The sequence below is a fragment of the Syngnathoides biaculeatus genome, chromosome 13, assembly GCF_019802595.1.
Source record: "Syngnathoides biaculeatus isolate LvHL_M chromosome 13, ASM1980259v1, whole genome shotgun sequence".
NCBI classification, from domain to species: domain Eukaryota; kingdom Metazoa; phylum Chordata; class Actinopteri; order Syngnathiformes; family Syngnathidae; genus Syngnathoides; species Syngnathoides biaculeatus.
The window spans coordinates 15,205,533-15,223,849 of NC_084652.1; the positions used below are offsets into that span (position 1 = coordinate 15,205,533).

General features: G+C 40.8%; 1 protein-coding gene across 6 annotated transcripts in view; it reads right to left on the bottom strand.

The window, feature by feature from the left end:
- eif4g1a (eukaryotic translation initiation factor 4 gamma, 1a) overlaps window positions 1-18,317 on the bottom strand; it is a 45,827-nt gene that overhangs the window by 1,379 nt on the left and 26,131 nt on the right. For 3 of the 6 annotated variants that reach the window (XM_061839615.1, XM_061839616.1, XM_061839613.1), the window contains 18 exons: window positions 17,259-17,392; window positions 14,186-14,305; window positions 12,805-13,209; window positions 10,631-10,777; window positions 10,321-10,557; window positions 8,921-9,025; window positions 8,553-8,831; window positions 8,064-8,169; window positions 7,325-7,421; window positions 6,930-7,234; window positions 5,556-5,674; window positions 5,288-5,460; window positions 5,071-5,196; window positions 4,510-4,591; window positions 4,320-4,418; window positions 3,258-3,398; window positions 1,383-1,464; window positions 1,167-1,304 (listed from right to left, as the gene is read on the bottom strand). In XM_061839615.1, coding sequence (XP_061695599.1) covers window positions 1,167-1,304; window positions 1,383-1,464; window positions 3,258-3,398; window positions 4,320-4,418; window positions 4,510-4,591; window positions 5,071-5,196; window positions 5,288-5,460; window positions 5,556-5,674; window positions 6,930-7,234; window positions 7,325-7,421; window positions 8,064-8,169; window positions 8,553-8,831; window positions 8,921-9,025; window positions 10,321-10,557; window positions 10,631-10,777; window positions 12,805-13,209; window positions 14,186-14,305; window positions 17,259-17,392 — 2,895 coding nt within the window. The remainder of the gene's footprint in view (window positions 1-1,166; window positions 1,305-1,382; window positions 1,465-3,257; window positions 3,399-4,319; window positions 4,419-4,509; window positions 4,592-5,070; window positions 5,197-5,287; window positions 5,461-5,555; window positions 5,675-6,929; window positions 7,235-7,324; window positions 7,422-8,063; window positions 8,170-8,552; window positions 8,832-8,920; window positions 9,026-10,320; window positions 10,558-10,630; window positions 10,778-12,804; window positions 13,210-14,185; window positions 14,306-17,258; window positions 17,393-18,317) is intronic. The other 3 variants (XM_061839614.1, XM_061839618.1, XM_061839617.1) reach the window with 1 other exon arrangement.

An 18,317-nucleotide genomic window follows, 5' to 3' on the forward strand; every position in this document is an offset into this window, starting at 1 on the left:
TGTTTTAAAATTACTTTACAGTTCATAACTGTCATTTCGCATTGTGTGTTAGCACTAAACTGTTCCACATTTGTTTGGCAAAATAGTGTGGTTAGGTTACATACACATGGTGTAATTGTCGTGTTTTAGTTTTACATTAAATTTAATCTGGGAATGACAAACGGTGTGCGGCAACCAAACGGATCTTTTTGAAGATGTGTTTGCTGATTGCCAAAGTCTCCATCTTGTGTCTTCCAAATTATTGGGAGCAAAACAAGGCCAAATAATTAGCCAAGCGGCAGCTCAAATGTAGAAAAAAATAATTGAACTCAGTCGGAGTTTGACGCAGAATGGCCGTATGCAACACACTTCCTCACCATCTTTGCTAGCTTTTTCACTCTATGGCTAAAAGTTGTCGTGACGTGACGTCACATTCCAGAGAGTTACGGAACTTGCTGAATCTAAGTGACATTTTGAACAAAATCTTGAGACTGACTTTGACGCTAATCTATTTCATTTCTTAGAGATGAAAGAGGACTTTCGTAAAAATTCCTGAAAATACAAATACGAGCACTTGGGGGGGTCCGGGGGCACCTTTGACATGCCTCATGATGTTGATGACTTTCAACGTAAATGCGCTCGTTAACGTGAAGCAGTTCTAAACATGCGCTTTCGTACATGCTCCGTACGGTTAACTTGCATTTCCTGTTTCCGGGTGAATACTGGTTGTTTTGGAGCAGGGTCGTTTGGTTAACAACATTTATGAAATAAACGCGTAAACTAATGCCAAGACCACACAAAATAAGCGACGTCTTGAGAGAATGCGACGGGAGGGGCGTTACTGTTACTAGTGGTAGTGGCTCAACATGGCTACGCTCGTGAAAGCAAAACAATTGAACTCAAACGCATGTTCGTTCAATGTGGTCAACTGAAATCCGGATTAATTTTAGACAATTTTCCCTCAATTTTCCGGAGCAATTTTCATGAAAATTTAAAAATCCGGAATTCCGGGACAATCCGGACGACTTTCATCACTGATTTCTGTTGTGTTGAGAACTTTTTAATTTTTTTTTTTTTTTATGAAATGTTAGCTACATTTGTATGATAGACAAATATAATACATTTCCTCTGGATTCGTACTTTAATAGTGATGCCATGAAGCAGGGGAAGTTAGGTGGGATACTCACTTGCAGGCTGTTCCAACTGCACCATGAGCGCCTGGAGGGCGTACAGGGCCTGCAGTTCCTTCTGCTCATCATTCAGAAAGCCCTGCAGCAGGGCGGCTCTGTCGTTGATCAGCGGCACAACCACCTTGTATGGGTCACCTGGAAGCCAGACGCCATTGGAGGACGTGACGTTTAAAAAAAAAAAAAAAGCGCCAACCGAGACCATCGCCATCTTACCTCTTATGGCAAGCTGGCACACAGAGGTCATGAGTGCCCGCACAAACTGGTTGGAGGAACTCTGCTGCTCATCCAGGTTGGCCTGCGGACAAGACATGAGGTTGTGAGATGAGAGAACAACAAGGAACTTTCACCCCCCCCACCCACACGCATTTCTTCCCTTCAGGATTACAGTTGTTCGATACCACTTTTTTTTTTTTTTAAACACCAAATCTTAGAAAAGAGTACTCACTCTTGATTACTTATTGATACTAGCTACAGATACCACTAATACTTTGATCCAAAATTAAAATTATTACAATCCATAGTGGGGGAAAAAAGATGATGCAGATGATTCACAGATGTCAAACTGCTGTAGTGTAGCGCCAACTACTGGCAAGTTAAATATCAGTGGCTGGTATTGGAGTCTTCACAAACTCCCGAGTACTTTGAAACAAGGCCAGTTTTGGCCCAATACCTGGAATAAGTACCCGACCATCCCGACTGACAATAATTGTCTACTACAACATATGTATTACAAATGTTTTCAAAATGTACTACCAAGACTCTCCCATGATTCTTCAAAGATCATTTGGTGCTTGTTTATGTGACAACCTGCGCAAGTGTAGAGAGATTACAGACAGTTCTTGGGACTATTTCTAGCTTCATCTTGAACACTGTTACCACTATTGCATAAATAAATGCACATTCATGGAATACACAGTTTCAAGACCCCACAATCCCCACCATTTTCCTTAGATTTAACACACTGGTACATCTAAATTACATTTTTCAAGAGAGGCCCCATATCTTAGCCTCTTTGTGCACAAATCTTTTAGTACCTGAGCAAACATTTTAAAATATTTTGTGTATTTTTTTTTTTTCATGTTTCACCATGTAGGCTGTACACGATCAGGATTTTTGGGGCCGATTAGCGTTTAAAAAAAAAAAAAAAAAAGATAATCATTGATCCAATCACAAGATGGAGCAATGAGTATTTAAATGGGCTGATCACTTAATGTATATACTTGTGTACTTACTTGCTCCAAAAAATCTGTTTATAACAAAAACTATAACTATGCATCTTGGCTCCAAAAGCTTGGAATTCACTGGTCAGATCATGTTTTCAAAAGAACAGCAGCATGTTTACACACAACCACTAGTGCTAGCACTAGCTTGCAAGGCTCCGGAACGTTTTGTTGCCTGCTTGCGAGCTGCATCATATTAAAAGTACGTGAGCATACCTCAAACAAGCCTTGCACAAACGTCTGTCCCTGTCCTAAGCGCTGGTGACCAACAAATCCAACCCCCCATTTTTACCTTATAGTCAGCGCGATTCACTCGTGTTGCCATCCCTACATTAACGAGTGTAGTCTGTCGAATTTGAGTTGTAAAGATAAAGCCCAATGATCATGAAAAAAAATGGGGTGTCAGAATACTAGATTTATTGCAGAAGTCTGATAGTACAATCATGAGGGAATTTGTCTTCTAGCCTGAGCCTCACATACTGATAGAGAGAGAGAGAGAGAGAGAGAGAGAGAAGAGAGAGAGAGAGAGAGAGAGGAGAGAGAGAGAGAGAGAGAGAGAGAGAGAGAGAGAGAGAGAGAGAGAGAGAGAGAGAGAGAGAGAGAGAAGAGAGAGAGAGAGAGAGAGAGAGAGATAGAGAGAGAGAGAGAGAGATGAGAGAGAGAGAGAGGAGAGAAAACACTCCTATTTAAAAAATTTACTTTGGAGTCGATCAATGACGTCGGTGAATGAAATTAAAACCAATCGGTCGTTTACCAAAAATGCTGATTCAAATCAGGCCAATAAAATTGGTGTCAAGTCTCGTTTTATGTCAAAAGAGGTAAATTTTGACCCGACTAGTACGCAAGTATTACAGGAGAGAGTACACACCTCCACCCAGTCTTTGATCCGCTGGTCACTGGCCTTATCGCGAAGGAGGCGATCCAGCTCTTGCCTGAGCTCTTCCCCACTCAATGACTTCTTCGTGCTCTCTTTGGTCTCCTTCTCCCCCCCGATTGTGAACTCCACTTTCTGAAAAACAAAAAAATACCTCAAAATTGTACAGAACAAGACCACAGCTGACAAGGAACATGAAAAAACTGGCATGAGTAAAATGACTCAAACATTATTTCACTTAGTCAATCTATGCAACGAAAAGTCTCAAATTTCCAAGTTTCATCTTAAAATCTTCTTGAAAATGACTCATTGTAATACTTTAAAGTTGATCATTTTTGAGATCTTGGTAATTAGGGCAATTTTTTAAAACCTATTTTATGGAGGTGCAACAACTTTGTTTTCCCAATAATTACTATAATTGGTGGCTGTCAATTCAAGATTCAAATTGGTACAATTAGAATGATGCAATCCAAAACAATTTAGTGGATGGACATTACTTCAGTAACTTTTTAGAACAGAGTTTGCATGTCCCATCCCAAAAAATATGCATGGAAGGTTAATTGGGGACGCTAAATTGCACTTAGGTGCGATTATAAGTCAGAATGCTTGTCTGTGTCCATGTGCTATGCAATTGGTTGGCAAAGAGTTCAGGGTGTACCTTGCCTCCAGCTTGTAGATAGCCACCAGCACACCTGCGAGGCTTGTGAGGATAAGCAGCTCAGGTAAAGGATAGATGTTTTTCCAAATAAAACTAACATCCTTTCAAGCTGCCTCAAAAATAAATGTATTGAAAATAGTTTGTTTATAATTGACAATTTTTATACTATGTACTGTATTCTTCGAATTCTACTTCATGTAAGATCAACTACAATTTTTAAATAAATTATTCCAAACATATCATGTAAACAAAATATGCTGTATATATGACAAAATCTATCCGTTTTTGGGAAATCATTAGAATCTGAAATTTTTCTCAAACATAAGTTTGTTTTCTTTTATATTTATAATGATCTATTCCCTGCCAGAAAAAATCCAATCTGCCCGAGTTTAACACACCTGCTCGGTGACAAACTTGTTGATGTCCTCATTCTCTGACAGGAAGTCGCTCCAGTTCAGCCCTGCCTCTTTCCACATTGCCCCAACCTTACTACGAGTCTACGGTGGAGAAAAAAAAAAAAAAAGACAAAAACCAGTTGGTGTGTTCTGTCTTCAGAAAAGTCAAACAAGAGCATAATGTAGAACATACCATTTCTTTACAGAGCAAGTGAAGGATTTGCACCAACAGCACACCAGCCTTTCCCTGAGGCAAGAGAGGCTTGGAGATCTCCCTAAAGGAGCAATTAAGACACAATCAAGCTTCACACTGCATCTTTTACTTGTTCAATGTAATGTGCTGAGAGTGAAGACAAGATTCTAAAAGCAGACATATTATGGAAGTGTTTTTTAAATTGTTTTTTTACAAAATGTAAAATATTTGATAGCTTATTACAGCCCTGGAACGGACCAATGTCCTACTAAATTTAAAACGAAAAATGACACCTGTTTTGAATTTGATCATCAGCATTGTTAGAAAACAGCATGTTGTGGAAAAAAAAAAACATTGAACAGATGGAGACATTTAAAATGCTTCGCGAAGGTCAAATTAAGGTCACCTGTAAAAGTTGCTACTGTATATTTTAGGTTCGTCCTTACATTCCACCTCAAAGCCCAATATCCAAATATGCGCATTTCAAATGATCTGCTATCACCATGTGACAGAAAATCAAGTGAAAATATTTTTACAGCCTATATTTCCCTCTCCGTTCACCTGAAGAATTTGCCCATAGGCATGCCACCCTCAAGGAGCATTGGGGTGATGATTTCAGCCAGGTAGAGCCAGATGTGAGGTATGTCTATGGCCATGTCGTCAGCAATCTCCAGGATCTCTACAAGCCTGTGATAGCAAAAGCACAAGGAACTGAAATCTGTCATAGCTGTCAAATTTTCGTTTGACGTGCGGTGGTTAACACGGTGACAGGCCTCACCCTTTAAAATACTGCTGAACCGGCATGGTCCCCGCCTTGATGACTTTGTGTAGCAGCATTCCCATATGCTTACGAGCACTGGTACTGCGCTCAAGCGTTGACTCTACTCCCTGCCGCACGAACACATAGAGCAGTGCTGTGCTGTTGAGCTCATCCACGCACTGGAGCGCCTCCTACAGCACCGGAAGAAAACAAAGTAGAGCTGTTGGGGCTGTACAATAGGTCATAGGTCAATAGGTTCATGAATGGAGCTGTCCACTGTTAGTACCTTCAAGTCATTGATTTGGAGGTACTCTTCGATGATGGCAGTGGACTTCTTCTCCACCTCCTCTTTCGTCAGAGCTGGTTTAGGAAGAGGAGGCGGCGCTGCGGCGCACTCACGTTTTACTAAAAGTGAGGTGGCAGTTAAATCAATAAATAAAACATTATTGAATCGTTACTTCTTTAAAACAAGAAATGAGTGGGTACAATACCACTCGCTGCCTATAAGCTGCGACTTTTTTTCCACACGCTTTCAACCCTCCGGTTTATGCGGTGATGCGGCTAATTTGTGCATTTTTTTCCTAACGGCCGCTGGGGGCACTCGAGCGGAAAAGTAAAAGTGAGACTGGTGGAATATACGTGCCAAGGAAGTGACTTTTACCAGGCGCTGCACTAGCGTGTCACTACTGTCTCAGTGATTTTTACCGGTATGTTCTTTTTTAAAAACCGGCCCTGTTAGCACGGCGCTCGCGATAAACTCTGTTTACCGTCTTTCTTTGTAAATATCTCATGTTTAATGTGGGCACTTGCGGCTTTTACACAGCTGTGGCGTTTATATGTACCAAATGGTATTTCCTTTACAAATGTACTGGGTGAGGCTTATAACCGGGTGCACTCTGTAGGCCGGGAATTACGGTACTGTAAATATCTGTGGACTGAACAGCAAGCATTGTTGAACATCTAATTCTGTCGGGGCAAATAACCGCAATGATGAGCTAATGTAAAAATCTGTGGACCTGGTACACGGCCTTGCAGAATACCACCAGTAGCTATCAAAAGGCAGTCATTGGTTTACGACAGTGTTCCCTTCTTAGAGTGTTAGTCTAACTGAACTTATACGCTAGTCTCAATGTGTTATAGTTTATCAATAATGTCAAACAAAGCTGATGTTTTAATGACAGTGATTATTTGCCAGTCCCCCACTGCCTAAAAAAATTTGAAGGCTTCTATGCTATAAATATATAGACTAAAAACAGAAAAACAAGAAGCAATGAGGGAAGTGAGAATGCATCCTTGTGCTACTCGAGCACTTATTTTGTTATATTGCTGTCCAAAATAGTCAATTTGGACCATTTGTACCCTTGAAACCTTGTTTGACAGGACCATCCCAAATTGAGGCCACCCCAATATCTATCAATCAATTTAATCCAGTTTTTGTACACAAGCAGCAGAATCAAGACAACACTCTTGAGTTTTTATTGTAGCCCCTGGCAATTTTGACATGACGCGTATAATGTATAATAATTTACATACATGTATAAATAATCTGTGTGCCTATTATATTGCCTTGTGGAACAGTGCCATTAGCTATCTAAAGGGGTCCTTGATTAATGACAAAGTTTTGGCCCTAAAGTGGCAACCAAACCTGAATTGTTTGTACCTGGGACGTCTTTGCTTGGACCTCTGTCCCGGCTTCCTCTGTCTCTGCTGCCTCGGTCCCGGCTACCTCGATCTCTACTGCCTCTGTCTCGGCTGTCAGTCATGCTGGCCACGCGGCGTACGGGCTCATTGGAAGGCCTGTTGTCACTGCCCCTTCCGCCACGCTCCTCCGTTTCTCTGCTGAAGCTCCGTTTGGTGATTTGACTTTGGCCGCTTCTGTCATCGCGGTCGAAGCGGTCAAAGCGATCCCGGTCACGATCCCCTCTTTCTCTGTCGCCGCCTCGTTCACGACTGGAGCTTGATCTGCTGATTTCAGCAAATGTGTGAGCAGCAGTGATTAAATTGTTTTCTGGGGGGATACAAATTATAAGCAAGATTTAGCCAAGAACTGCTGACCTCTGAGGAGCTCTACGATCCAAGTCCGAAGACAAGGAGCTGGACTGCTGCAGGGCACCAAAGCGGTTGACAGTACTGGTAGTTGGACGACCAGAATCTATAACAGGAGGTAAAGCGCAAATTGAGAATCCTGGGAGTTAAAACAACATGAAAGACTACTTTGTACTCCCGCGGTCATGCAGCTGACAAAACCCCCATTGCAACATGTGACCTTCATTGACCTACATTGCACTGTGCAGTCTGCCATGCAAGAGTCAAAAAAAGATTGCTGCGCGAGGAGAGGTGCGGTGCTCATCTCTGGTTAATGCCGTAATTCAATCACATGCTGTGATGGCATACTACCATTCCTTCGGCTCAAACATATCTACGTCACCAGCTTCTCGATTAATTTTGCGGGATAAACTTATCAACTGGACATTTAGGTCCATTTGTTCAAGCAGACACCCTTCCATGGTTGCCATTGCTGTTCCTTTGTTCCTTGTTACGGAAAAGAAAAACAGCAACCGGAAATGACCACAATGTGCAAAGGAAACCCCACATAGGGGCATCCTAGCCAATACCAGCCATAATGACACCTTCTGACTTGGAGAAGAACTGCAGCATATTTTCTAAACTGGGCAGCGGTGGAGTATAAAGGCAAACTACACGCGGGAGAGTTGCAGTGACGTCAGCCTGGTCGCCCCATGAGCGAGTTTAAAGAAGCCTTTAGTAAGTAGTATGTTTAGATGAAGACTTTTACCCTGGTCTCCAGTTGCAGTTTTGACTCCCATTCCGCCGCTGCTGCCTTTGCCCCAGCTTTTGCCTGACGGAGCCAACCGCTGACTGTTGAGGTCTGGATTGTCGGGCTACAAGGGAAGCACAGGACATGATAACAAAATAAAAAAACGTGGTGCTGAAAAAAGCTAAAGCTCAGAATGCAGTGAAAGAAAATAATCAGACAGATTATGCAGTTATTAAAGAAAATAAATTTAGTCTTACGGGGTTTGATAGGGTTTTATTCCCTTTTTTTTACATTTAGCTTAGCTGATTGATTAACTTTGCTGCTTAATTTTGCAAACACGCACCTGTTATATTTTATATCCAATGAAGTAATTTAGTGTATCATTTCAGGAAAAAAAAGCAATAAAATGTATAAACACTTCATAAAAAGCAAGTTAACTTAAAAAGTCCTAAAATCAGAACCAACCATCTCGGCCTCAAATTGAGCCTGGAAAATCCCTGCTCATACCTTTGTGATCTTGAGGCGGGCAGTGTCGTAGGGTCTCTTTGTAATGGGCACTGTGTTCCAGCCCTCATCCTGGGGCTGGCTGCCCCGGCCACCTGATGCGTGAGGGCCTCGGCCGCCCATACCTCCACCCATCCTGCCCCCACCTCCACCTGTCTCCTTTTTGGACATGAGCTGCTGCTGGACTTTGATCTGCTCCCTGTGCTCTTCCATCTCTGCATCCTTGTGGATCTGGTCGATGGTTTTTGGACCCTGGTCTCCTCTACGGGGTACCCAGTTACACTGCAGCACAGGGGACGAATGACTGTTATAAAACAAAAGACTTGAAGGTGGACTTTAATTAGTGTCGCTCCAGAGGATTTAACGTTTACCTTTCTGAGGTCCAAGACATCTTGCAGCATGAAGCGGATTCGAGATGACGTTTTTCTCTCTTTGATGATCTTTTCCATTTGATTAAAATACTGATCCATACGGGGCTGTGTTGGACAAAGAAAAAAAATTCAATCATGGAACCCAATAGCAAAACAAAGGGGCTACAATTAGCAAGAGACAGCACCTTCTTGATAAACAGTAGGGATGCTTAATACTAAGGTTACACAATCTCAGGGGGAAAAACATTTGAAAAAATAATAAAATTGTAACCTACGATATATATTGCGGTGCGGAAAAAAAATACAGGATTACATACTTGGGCAGTTAAAGTAATTTCAGTAAAAAAATTATGGACAAATTGAACAGTCATTTCTGCGAGGTCTACCAGTACTTAAATGCACCATAGTATTGAGGTCACAGTCCAAAGGAAGGTTTTTTTTTCCCCATTCCAAGTTACATGCTATTGGCATTGGCACATTCCCAACATTTTTTTAAATCAGTTATTTCAAACATAACATACATTCCTAATTCTATAATTGGGTGAATTAGTTTAAATGATCAACATTATTGTGCAGCCCTTAGGTTTATCTATTCAGAGTAGCCATAGCTCTACAACCCTCTCTCCGTCCCCACAAATATGATCTACACTGTGACATCCATTTGTTGCAGTCTTAAGATACACAAAATATAATAGGTATAAACCAGGGATACCCAATGCAACAATTGCGATCTACCAGACGATTGCCAAGGCAGTTATGGTGGATTGCGTGACCACGTGGCCCAAAAAAAGATGTCAGTCTATCATCCATCTCGTAGGTTGATTAAGGTGTGACCGATACGTCAATTGCGCGCATTCATTGACTGAAGGTCGGTTTGACCAATCCTGGCCTCTTTGGACATCTCACTGCACATGTGCACACAAGGGCGTGTTCAAACATGCTGGCTTCCTATTTACCATCAGTTTCTGGCTTTCTCCACATCAGTTGGGGCGACGATACACTCAACCACCCCACCCCACCACAGCTCCCCGCCCTCGTTGGTAGATTGCGAGGGTGCTTGAAAAGTAGATCTTATGGCTAAATAGTGTGGGCACCCCTGCATTAGACCATCAGTGACTAACATGTTAACCAGACATAGGAAATAATATAGGACTTTTGATCATGTATTATTGAAATTAAATGCACGGTGGGCCTGATTACAGTACAGGCTGTATGAGGTAATTGCCCATCCCTGGATGATTTAAATGGAAGATTTTATACAAAATTTTCAACAATCCTGGGTCTTTTAAGACTTTCAATGATGGTGTCCCTAAATATCAAATAAACACGGTCTGTTACTGTGTGTGGGTGTGGTTGTCTACCTGTCTGTGTCTGTCTGTGCATGTGTGTTGCTTTAGAACCTTGGCTTTCTCGAAGTCTAGGTCCTTGCCAATGGTGGAAAGCAGCCTGCAGAGACACTCCAGAGACTCTTCGTCATGATTTTTCAGTAGTTTCATCACACAGTCATGCATGATGGCCTCCGTCAGCATCTTCAGCTTGAAGAGTTCACCGATGAACTTGATGTTGCCCAGCGAGCGGCGCCTAGCCTTGTCTCGGGCCTCCTCCAGCTCTACGCGCATGCGCTCACGCTCTTCTTCCTATGGGTACGATGCACAGTGGGTCAAAAGGTGTACAGATGATGAAAAGGCAACCAGTGCAGTGATTTCTTACATCTTTGGCAGCTTCCATCTCTTTCTGCTTTTTCTCCAAGAATTCATCATCAGCCTGGTCCTTCTCAAACTCTTTCTGGCAGCGGTTGAGCAGCAGTTTGCGGAAGGTCACATTGGATCCTGGTTTCTCTGTGGTGGGGACTTTCAACTACGGCAAAAGAATTTGATTTTTCACATGAGTAACATTTTATGACATCCTAGTGGTGCCAAAGCCCATCTAATTGGAAGGTAGTTCATTGGATTCAAGCAATTATGTTGAAGTGAGACACCTCGACTGAGACAGTCAATATGCGAGGAGTTAAGTTTTTTGATAATAGAATGTTTTCCCTACATTTACAAGTACTTTATATCTTTCTGATAGGCCTGATCAGTATGGGCAAATATTAAGCATTTGTTACTGTCTGGTTGATCAACGTTAATATCATAATTTGGTGATACCAATGATCGGCTTCACGAAAGACATTTACTCTGCGTCGCCACTATCCACAGTATATTTAAATCCAAACGCTACTTTGGTTTTTAGCCTTGTCGCGTGTCTTAACGTAGTACTGTAAATATCTGGCAGTTATATAGACTACTAGACGCTGTAGGAAAACTGCTACAGATTGTAGTTGAATGGAGGGCGAAAGGGTGCGCTGCTGAACCAAAACTCTTGGGATTCAAAACATATTTCCTCACAAACGCCATGGCTGGCAGAGAGGATTACATGCTGTGGGAGCAAGATGGGATGTTCATGATACAATGCAGGAGGCACCGGAAGTGAACCAAGTCATCAATGGTGAGTTTGACAGTGATGCACCAAAGGTAGCCACGATAGATATTTTTCATATTGGAGATGAGTCAGATGCTTCTTATGTGTAAAGGATAAACTGCATGATGCACAAACGTTTTATGGCCAAGTATTTAATCCAAAAAAAGGTTTAAGTTGAACAGTGTTAGTTTATTTATTTAAGACTGTTATACGTGTTTTCAACAGTATTAATAAAATGTTATGCCATCATTGAGCATTTATTTTAGCCGGTTGAGGGATTCTGTTCTGACAATTACAGGGACCAGGACAAGAGTGTCCTGTGCCCTGTCCCGAGATTATATTACCGCTACATCAGCACATGCACAATGCTTATTTTTAATGATTGAATGCTGTACAGACAGTTTTTGAAAAATAACAAGTACACACCTAACAAAATATAAATACAGATAATTCCTAATATTTTGAGCATATGGTTGCAGCAAATTGGTGGTGCGCATTGTACACTGGTAGGAGGGTTTTCTTGATTTTTTTTTTTTTAGGGGAACTTTGGGGGTGCAAATGAACAGCTAAATTAAAGACATTGGTTTATCTTATGATCAGATCGGTGATCGTTATCGTCTTTAAACTCACTGATAGTTAATACAAAATGAGCATGAAAATGAATGTGGTACAGTGAAAAAAAGGAACCCATTAATCATTTAAACTGTTTTTATAGGGAAAATTTTGATCCAAAACAGTTTATCATTTCATAATCCTTATACATTACCTTTAAAAAGAAATGACAGATGATTTAATTTTAGAAAGTTGTGAAGAGTCCTAACCTCCACAAACAAATCGAGGCTAAACTTAGCCAATCCCCAATATACAAAGATGTTAGTCGCTAAGTAGAGATGTGTCACTTCAACATACACCTTTGACTCTGATTACTACTTGTAGGACTTTGGGACCATTAGGTGGTATACCTTGGGGCAATATGGAAGGACCACTATAAACACTTTTGTGTGTGTGTGTGTGTGTGTGTGGGGGCCCCTCATTATACACATCTCATTTGGCATAAGCTTCATCTTGACTTAAATATGTGGTGACATTTACCCATGGCGTAAATATGACGACTGCTGAAAGAGCTTCTATGTGACAGAGATAATTTTAAATACTTAAATCTAACCCTAAAACAATCGCAAATACTGTGCTATCTAGACAATTTACCACCTTGCTGAATGACATGACTTACATGAGAAGTATACATGCAGCTTGTATGAGCAATGCACATCCCCTCACATGTAAACAGTTGACCAGAGACCTTCCATTGGTATGATTTCAAATAGAATGACAAAAAAAGTCTAAAGTGTAAACCTGGCTACTGTGTGGTGGGTTTAGCTTGGAGTGAATGAATGTAAGAATAACTGTAAATGACCACCACTTACCCCCGAAAGGCAAGGGCACATTTTGGCGTAGGCCACGGAGAAGCTGGGCTCTAAGATGGCTTTCTCAAAGATGAGGTCTATGGCGCCCTTCAGCCTCTCCTCTGTATCAATGGTCAGTTCGTCCACCTGATTCATCAGCTCCTGGAACTTCTGCGGAGTCAGTTTGTTGAGGATACTGCGCAGTCGCTTCAAAATTTCTTGCGTTTGGGATTGCTCAGGGGTTAACTCTTCATCAGTGGCTGGCGTCCCCTCCTCATCAGCGCGTCCACGGCTGGGCTTCTTAGACGAGGGCTTCCAGGCCTTCTCAGCCTTGTTCAGCTGCACGTCGTCATTGAGCGACATGCTGGTGATGATTTTACGGGGCTCTTTCCGCTGACCCTGCTGTGAACGCCTCGGGCCGGGGGGCTAAAGAGGTGGAAAAGAATTCACACACTGAAAAAAATCGGTATCTGGCTAAAGAGGATTAAAGTAAGTGAACACAACCCTATTTAAAAAAAAATAAAAAAATTCAAAATATATAAAAAATTGATTTTAAAAAGCCAAGCGAATTCTTGAGATGAAATTACAGTTGTATTTAAGGTCGATGGGTTTATGAACACTTGAAAAAGAACAGTCTTTCAGAACCATCCAAACACTCCGATGTCCGCTACAAAATTTAAATAGGCATTTTACTCTTTTGTGTTTCGGGAACAGATACTGTGCAATTTGAAATAAATGGGGACAGAACAGTAACATAATTGTGTAATTTCACAGATCATTTGGCATTTTATTGAGGACTTCATTATCATTTGATATTGTACATTTGTACTTTTTATTTTAGTTTTAGCACAACTTCTAGTGCCACGGAGCAAGATTTCATATTATATTATATTAGAACTATTATTTATCAAATAATGCATACATACTTTTAAACATGGTTAGAAGAATAGAAATTACTTATGATGAAAATTTGCCGATAAAAAATTTCATATAATTTTTACACTTGGCAAATTCATCCCATGGGCAGGATTGGACCTTGTGGAGGGTCAGATTTGGCCCATGATTGACAGCCCTGGCTGAAAAGGTACAGGTTCCTCATGCCAGGTTGATTCATGTAATGGGACATACTAACGTCATGCAGAGATGCAGGGTTCGCCTAGATTAGCCTTATCTTCTGAGTCCTGAATGTATCCAAATATTAAATAAAGTCAACGAGGGGGTTTGAAGTACAGTGGTGGCATGAGATGAGTTGAATTCATTGTGGCCGTGCTCTTATCTTAAAAAAAAAAAAAAGCAAAAAAAATTTTATTTTATTTTTTTTTTTTTTAAACACAAAGAGGCCTCTGTTCTTTCTATGCATTCAAAGCTACAATTTTAAATTGGGAGGGCGGGAAAACCTTACTGGTCCACGGGGTCCTCCCACAGATCTGCTGCCCAGGTTCCCCAAATACGAGGGGGTAAAATCTGTCCCGACATTCATCATTCGAACTGGGTCTGCGGGCCGCAGCGGAGTTTTATTTACCTTAAATGGAACAGGGAAGGTCATTAAACAATGTTTAACAATATTTTGAGAAAGAGCAAAAGCAATAGATAGTATAAAGAAAAATTGCAGGACCGCGATGTGTGAACTATGATATAGCAGGTGATTACTGTAATCACAATGTGCTGGGCCTGAAGGGAGTTGGAAATCATTTTATATATAAAATTGGAATGAAAATAATTCACTAATTTAGCAGACATTACACAGATTTGATCGGCCTGATCGGCTCGGCCAATAATTAGCATTTTTTGCTGATCGGCTTATTGGTTTTGATGTCATAATTGGACGGTCCCATCAACGACATCATTGATCGACTCCAAGAAAGGCATTTACCCTTTGTCGGCATCATGCCCAGTATATCTGAATCCAAGAAACTGACTCTTTTGACTTTTCTTTTCGGCTTGTCCGTTAGGGGTTGCCACAGCGTGTCATCTTTTTCCATCTAAGCCTATCTCGTGGATCTTCTTTAACACCCACTGTCCTCATGTCCTCCGTCACAACATCCAAGAACCTTTTCTTTGGTCTCCCTCTCGCTCTTTTGCCTGGCAGCTCCATCTTCAGCACCCTTCTACCAATATACTCACTCTCTCGTCTCTGAACATGTCCAAACCATCGAAGTCTGCTCTCTCTAACCTTGTCTCCAAAACATCCAACTTTGGCTGTCTGTCTAATGAGGTCATTTCTAATCCTATCCAGCCTGTTCATACAAAGCGAGAACCTCAGCATCTTCATTTCTGCTACCTCCACTTCTCATTCCTGTTGTTTCTTCAGTGCCACAATCTCTAATCCATACATCATGGCTGGCCTCACCACTGTTTTATAAACTTTGCCCTTCATCTTAGCGGGGACGCTTCTGTCACATAGAACAGCACAACACCTTCCGCCAACTGTTCCACCCCGCTTGGACCCATTTCTTCACTTCCTTACCACACTCACCATTGCTCTGGATTGTTGACCCCAAGAATTTGAAGTCATCCACCCGCCCCTCTCCTCCTTCATGCTCTGACTCTTTTTGACTGAGTAATGTAAATATCTGATGGCCAATAAAGTTATTTTTTGTCTGAAAAATCCGGTACACACTCTTAAAAGTACGCAATTGGGCATTTTGTTGAAAAGGGCGTGTCCCAAAAAAAAAAAAAAAAAAAAAAAAAAAACAGCAATATGGCCATTGACTTTGTAATCCCAAACTATTTTGTACATACTTTTTTTGTTTCTAGGATTTACCAATCCTTTGAATCACTAACCTACTATTTAGTTGTATGGCCATGTTTTTTTTTATAACTGCTTCACATCTGTGTGGCGTGGAGTCAATCAAATCGTGGCACCTTTTAGCTGTTATCCCACTCAAAGATACCTTAAGGACATTCCACAATGAATTTACATTTTTTGGTTTTCCTTCAAAATCTGAATTTTTTAGGTCACCCCGCAAGTACTCGATTGGATTCAGGTCTGGGGATTGGGCTGGCCACCCCATGACATTAACTTTGTGTTTTTGGAACTGCGACTTTGGGGTTCATTGGTCTTGTTGAACCACTCATTTCAAGGGCATGTCCTCCTCAGAATAAGGCAACATGACCTCTTCAAATACTCTGACACACGCAAACTGATTCATGATCCCTGGTATGCGATAAATAGGCCCGACACCATAGTAGGAAAAACATGCCCATATCATGAGGCTTGCACAACCATGCTTCACAGTCTTCACTGTGTACTGTGGCTTGAATTCAAAGTTTGAAGGTTGTCTTACAAACTGACTGAGGCCACTGGACCCCAAAAGAACAATTTTACTCTTATCAGTCCACAAACTGTTTCTCCATTTGTCTTTAGAACCGTTGATGTGTTCTTTGGCAAATTGGAGCCTCTTCTGCATTTTTTTTTTTCCAACAGAGGAACATTGCAGGGGATTCTTGCAAATTAGCTCTAGACAGACGTCTTCTCACTGTGACAGTATTTACAGGTAATTACAGACTGTCTTTGTTTATCCCAGAGCTGATCATGGGCTGAGCCTTTGTTATTCTGGATATTCTGCGGTCCATTTTGATGGTTATCTTCCGTTTTTTGCTACGCCTCTGGTTTTGCTCACCATTTTAAGGCACCAGAGATAATTTTAGCTGAACAGCCTAGAATTTTTTTGAACAAAGCATGCTGTTCTTCTGAACAATGTGTTGAACAACCCATTCTCCTCAGGCTTTCAAGAAGAAATGCATGTCCAACAGGTAGTGGCTTCATCCTTTAATGGGGGCCACCTGATTCAAACGTTTTTTCACAAAAGTTATGACCTTACTGATTGAATGGCACACTGCTTTGTACACACCCCTTTCAGCAAATTGCACACCCTTAAGAGTGTGTATATAATGAAAACTGGGTCTCATTAGTTTTCTGAGAATCTAGTGCACCTTGTTTGACGTAACAATAAAAAATGTATTGAAAAAAATGAATTAATCTGGTTTATCACATTAGACTTAGTAGTTTGAATACTACTGTATAGAAATACAATATTTTATTGCAGTAGTCTGACACTGGAATCATGAAAGACCAAATTTGTCTTGTATGTAGTCTGATCCATGCATTATGCGTTGTCTGCCTCAAATCGCCGCCGTGTTTTTTTTTAAATAACTATTGACTGTCAGATATTCCCAGTACTCCGTCAAAAGACATGAAAAGGCCCAACATAAACCAAGTTTTGGATTAAATTATTCTGTACACAGCAATGTAGAGTAGATGTCTTTTGCAGAGCCCACAATGACATTGATCATATTGCCGAATTGTGACAAAGCCAATCGGCTGATCATTACAAAATGTAAATTATCGGCCGATTAGATTGGTGTACAGTCTAATAACGGAAGGTCAGGTTGTTGATTACAAAACTTGTGCAGGCATATGCAGCCATTGAAGGTCCTCATGCGCAGTCCAGAATAAATTGAAATACACCCACCTTGTCTAGAACCACGTCGTTTATAACTGGCAAGCCTTCGGGTTTGTTCATGCTGGCGCTGATGAACTGGAAGCCTAGAAGAAACTTTCGATCGTAGCGTTTTTTCTCCTCTGGGTTTAATGGCTTCCATTGTTCTGGGAGATGAAGAATAAAATCAAGACAGATTTAATGGGACGAGGGGGAAATTCTAGCGTAATAAGTGTTCCATGTCTGTCGCCACAGAGACAACTGAAAAAAGACTAGTTGAAAAAGACTGGGAGAGCAGAAGATACAGTATGGGCCCTGAATCCTGAGTAGGAGTTTGGATAGGGCAGATGCTTTTTAGTTGGTGTGCTGAATTTTGAGCTGTGTTCTCTTTCACACAGGGAGACAGCAAGAGCAGCATTACATTTATAATATTTATAATATTTTTAAACAGTACGAGTAACAATTCAATTGTGATTCAATAATCATTTGCTACCATCAAAGAGAAGAGGAATTATGACTTGGAACGGCGATTTCCGAGCTTTACTATGTAGCAACACAATTAAATGACCTGCAAATACTCAGCACTGCTAGAGGAGCATGTGTGTGTCCACTACATTGTACATTGCAATGTACACAAGAGTGAACATTTATTGGACTAACATTTTTTTCTTTTATCCATTTGTTTTTCTATGCAAAAAAAAAAAAAGCTCAAGAGAAAACTATAATACATTTAATGTAACTTCAAGGAAGGGATAAAAAATGACCTATACCAGAAATATTTGTCCATATTGCAAAGCACTATTCTCGATCAGCTAAACATTTTTGGGTCCATAAAAACAATTACTTTAAAAAGGACTGAAAAATGCAGAACATAGATTCCAATATGTGTTGCATAATTCCATCTCATTGCAAAATAACTAACGCTAGCCCTTATTAACATTGAGGAACAAATTAAGTGTGGATCATAACTAAATCTGGTCATCGTCAACTTTTAAACCAAAGTATGTATTTTACCCACCCACCCACCATAAAAAAAAAATACAAATAATTATGCCAATTGTATAGTTTAGTGAAACACAAAGCTATTATTCT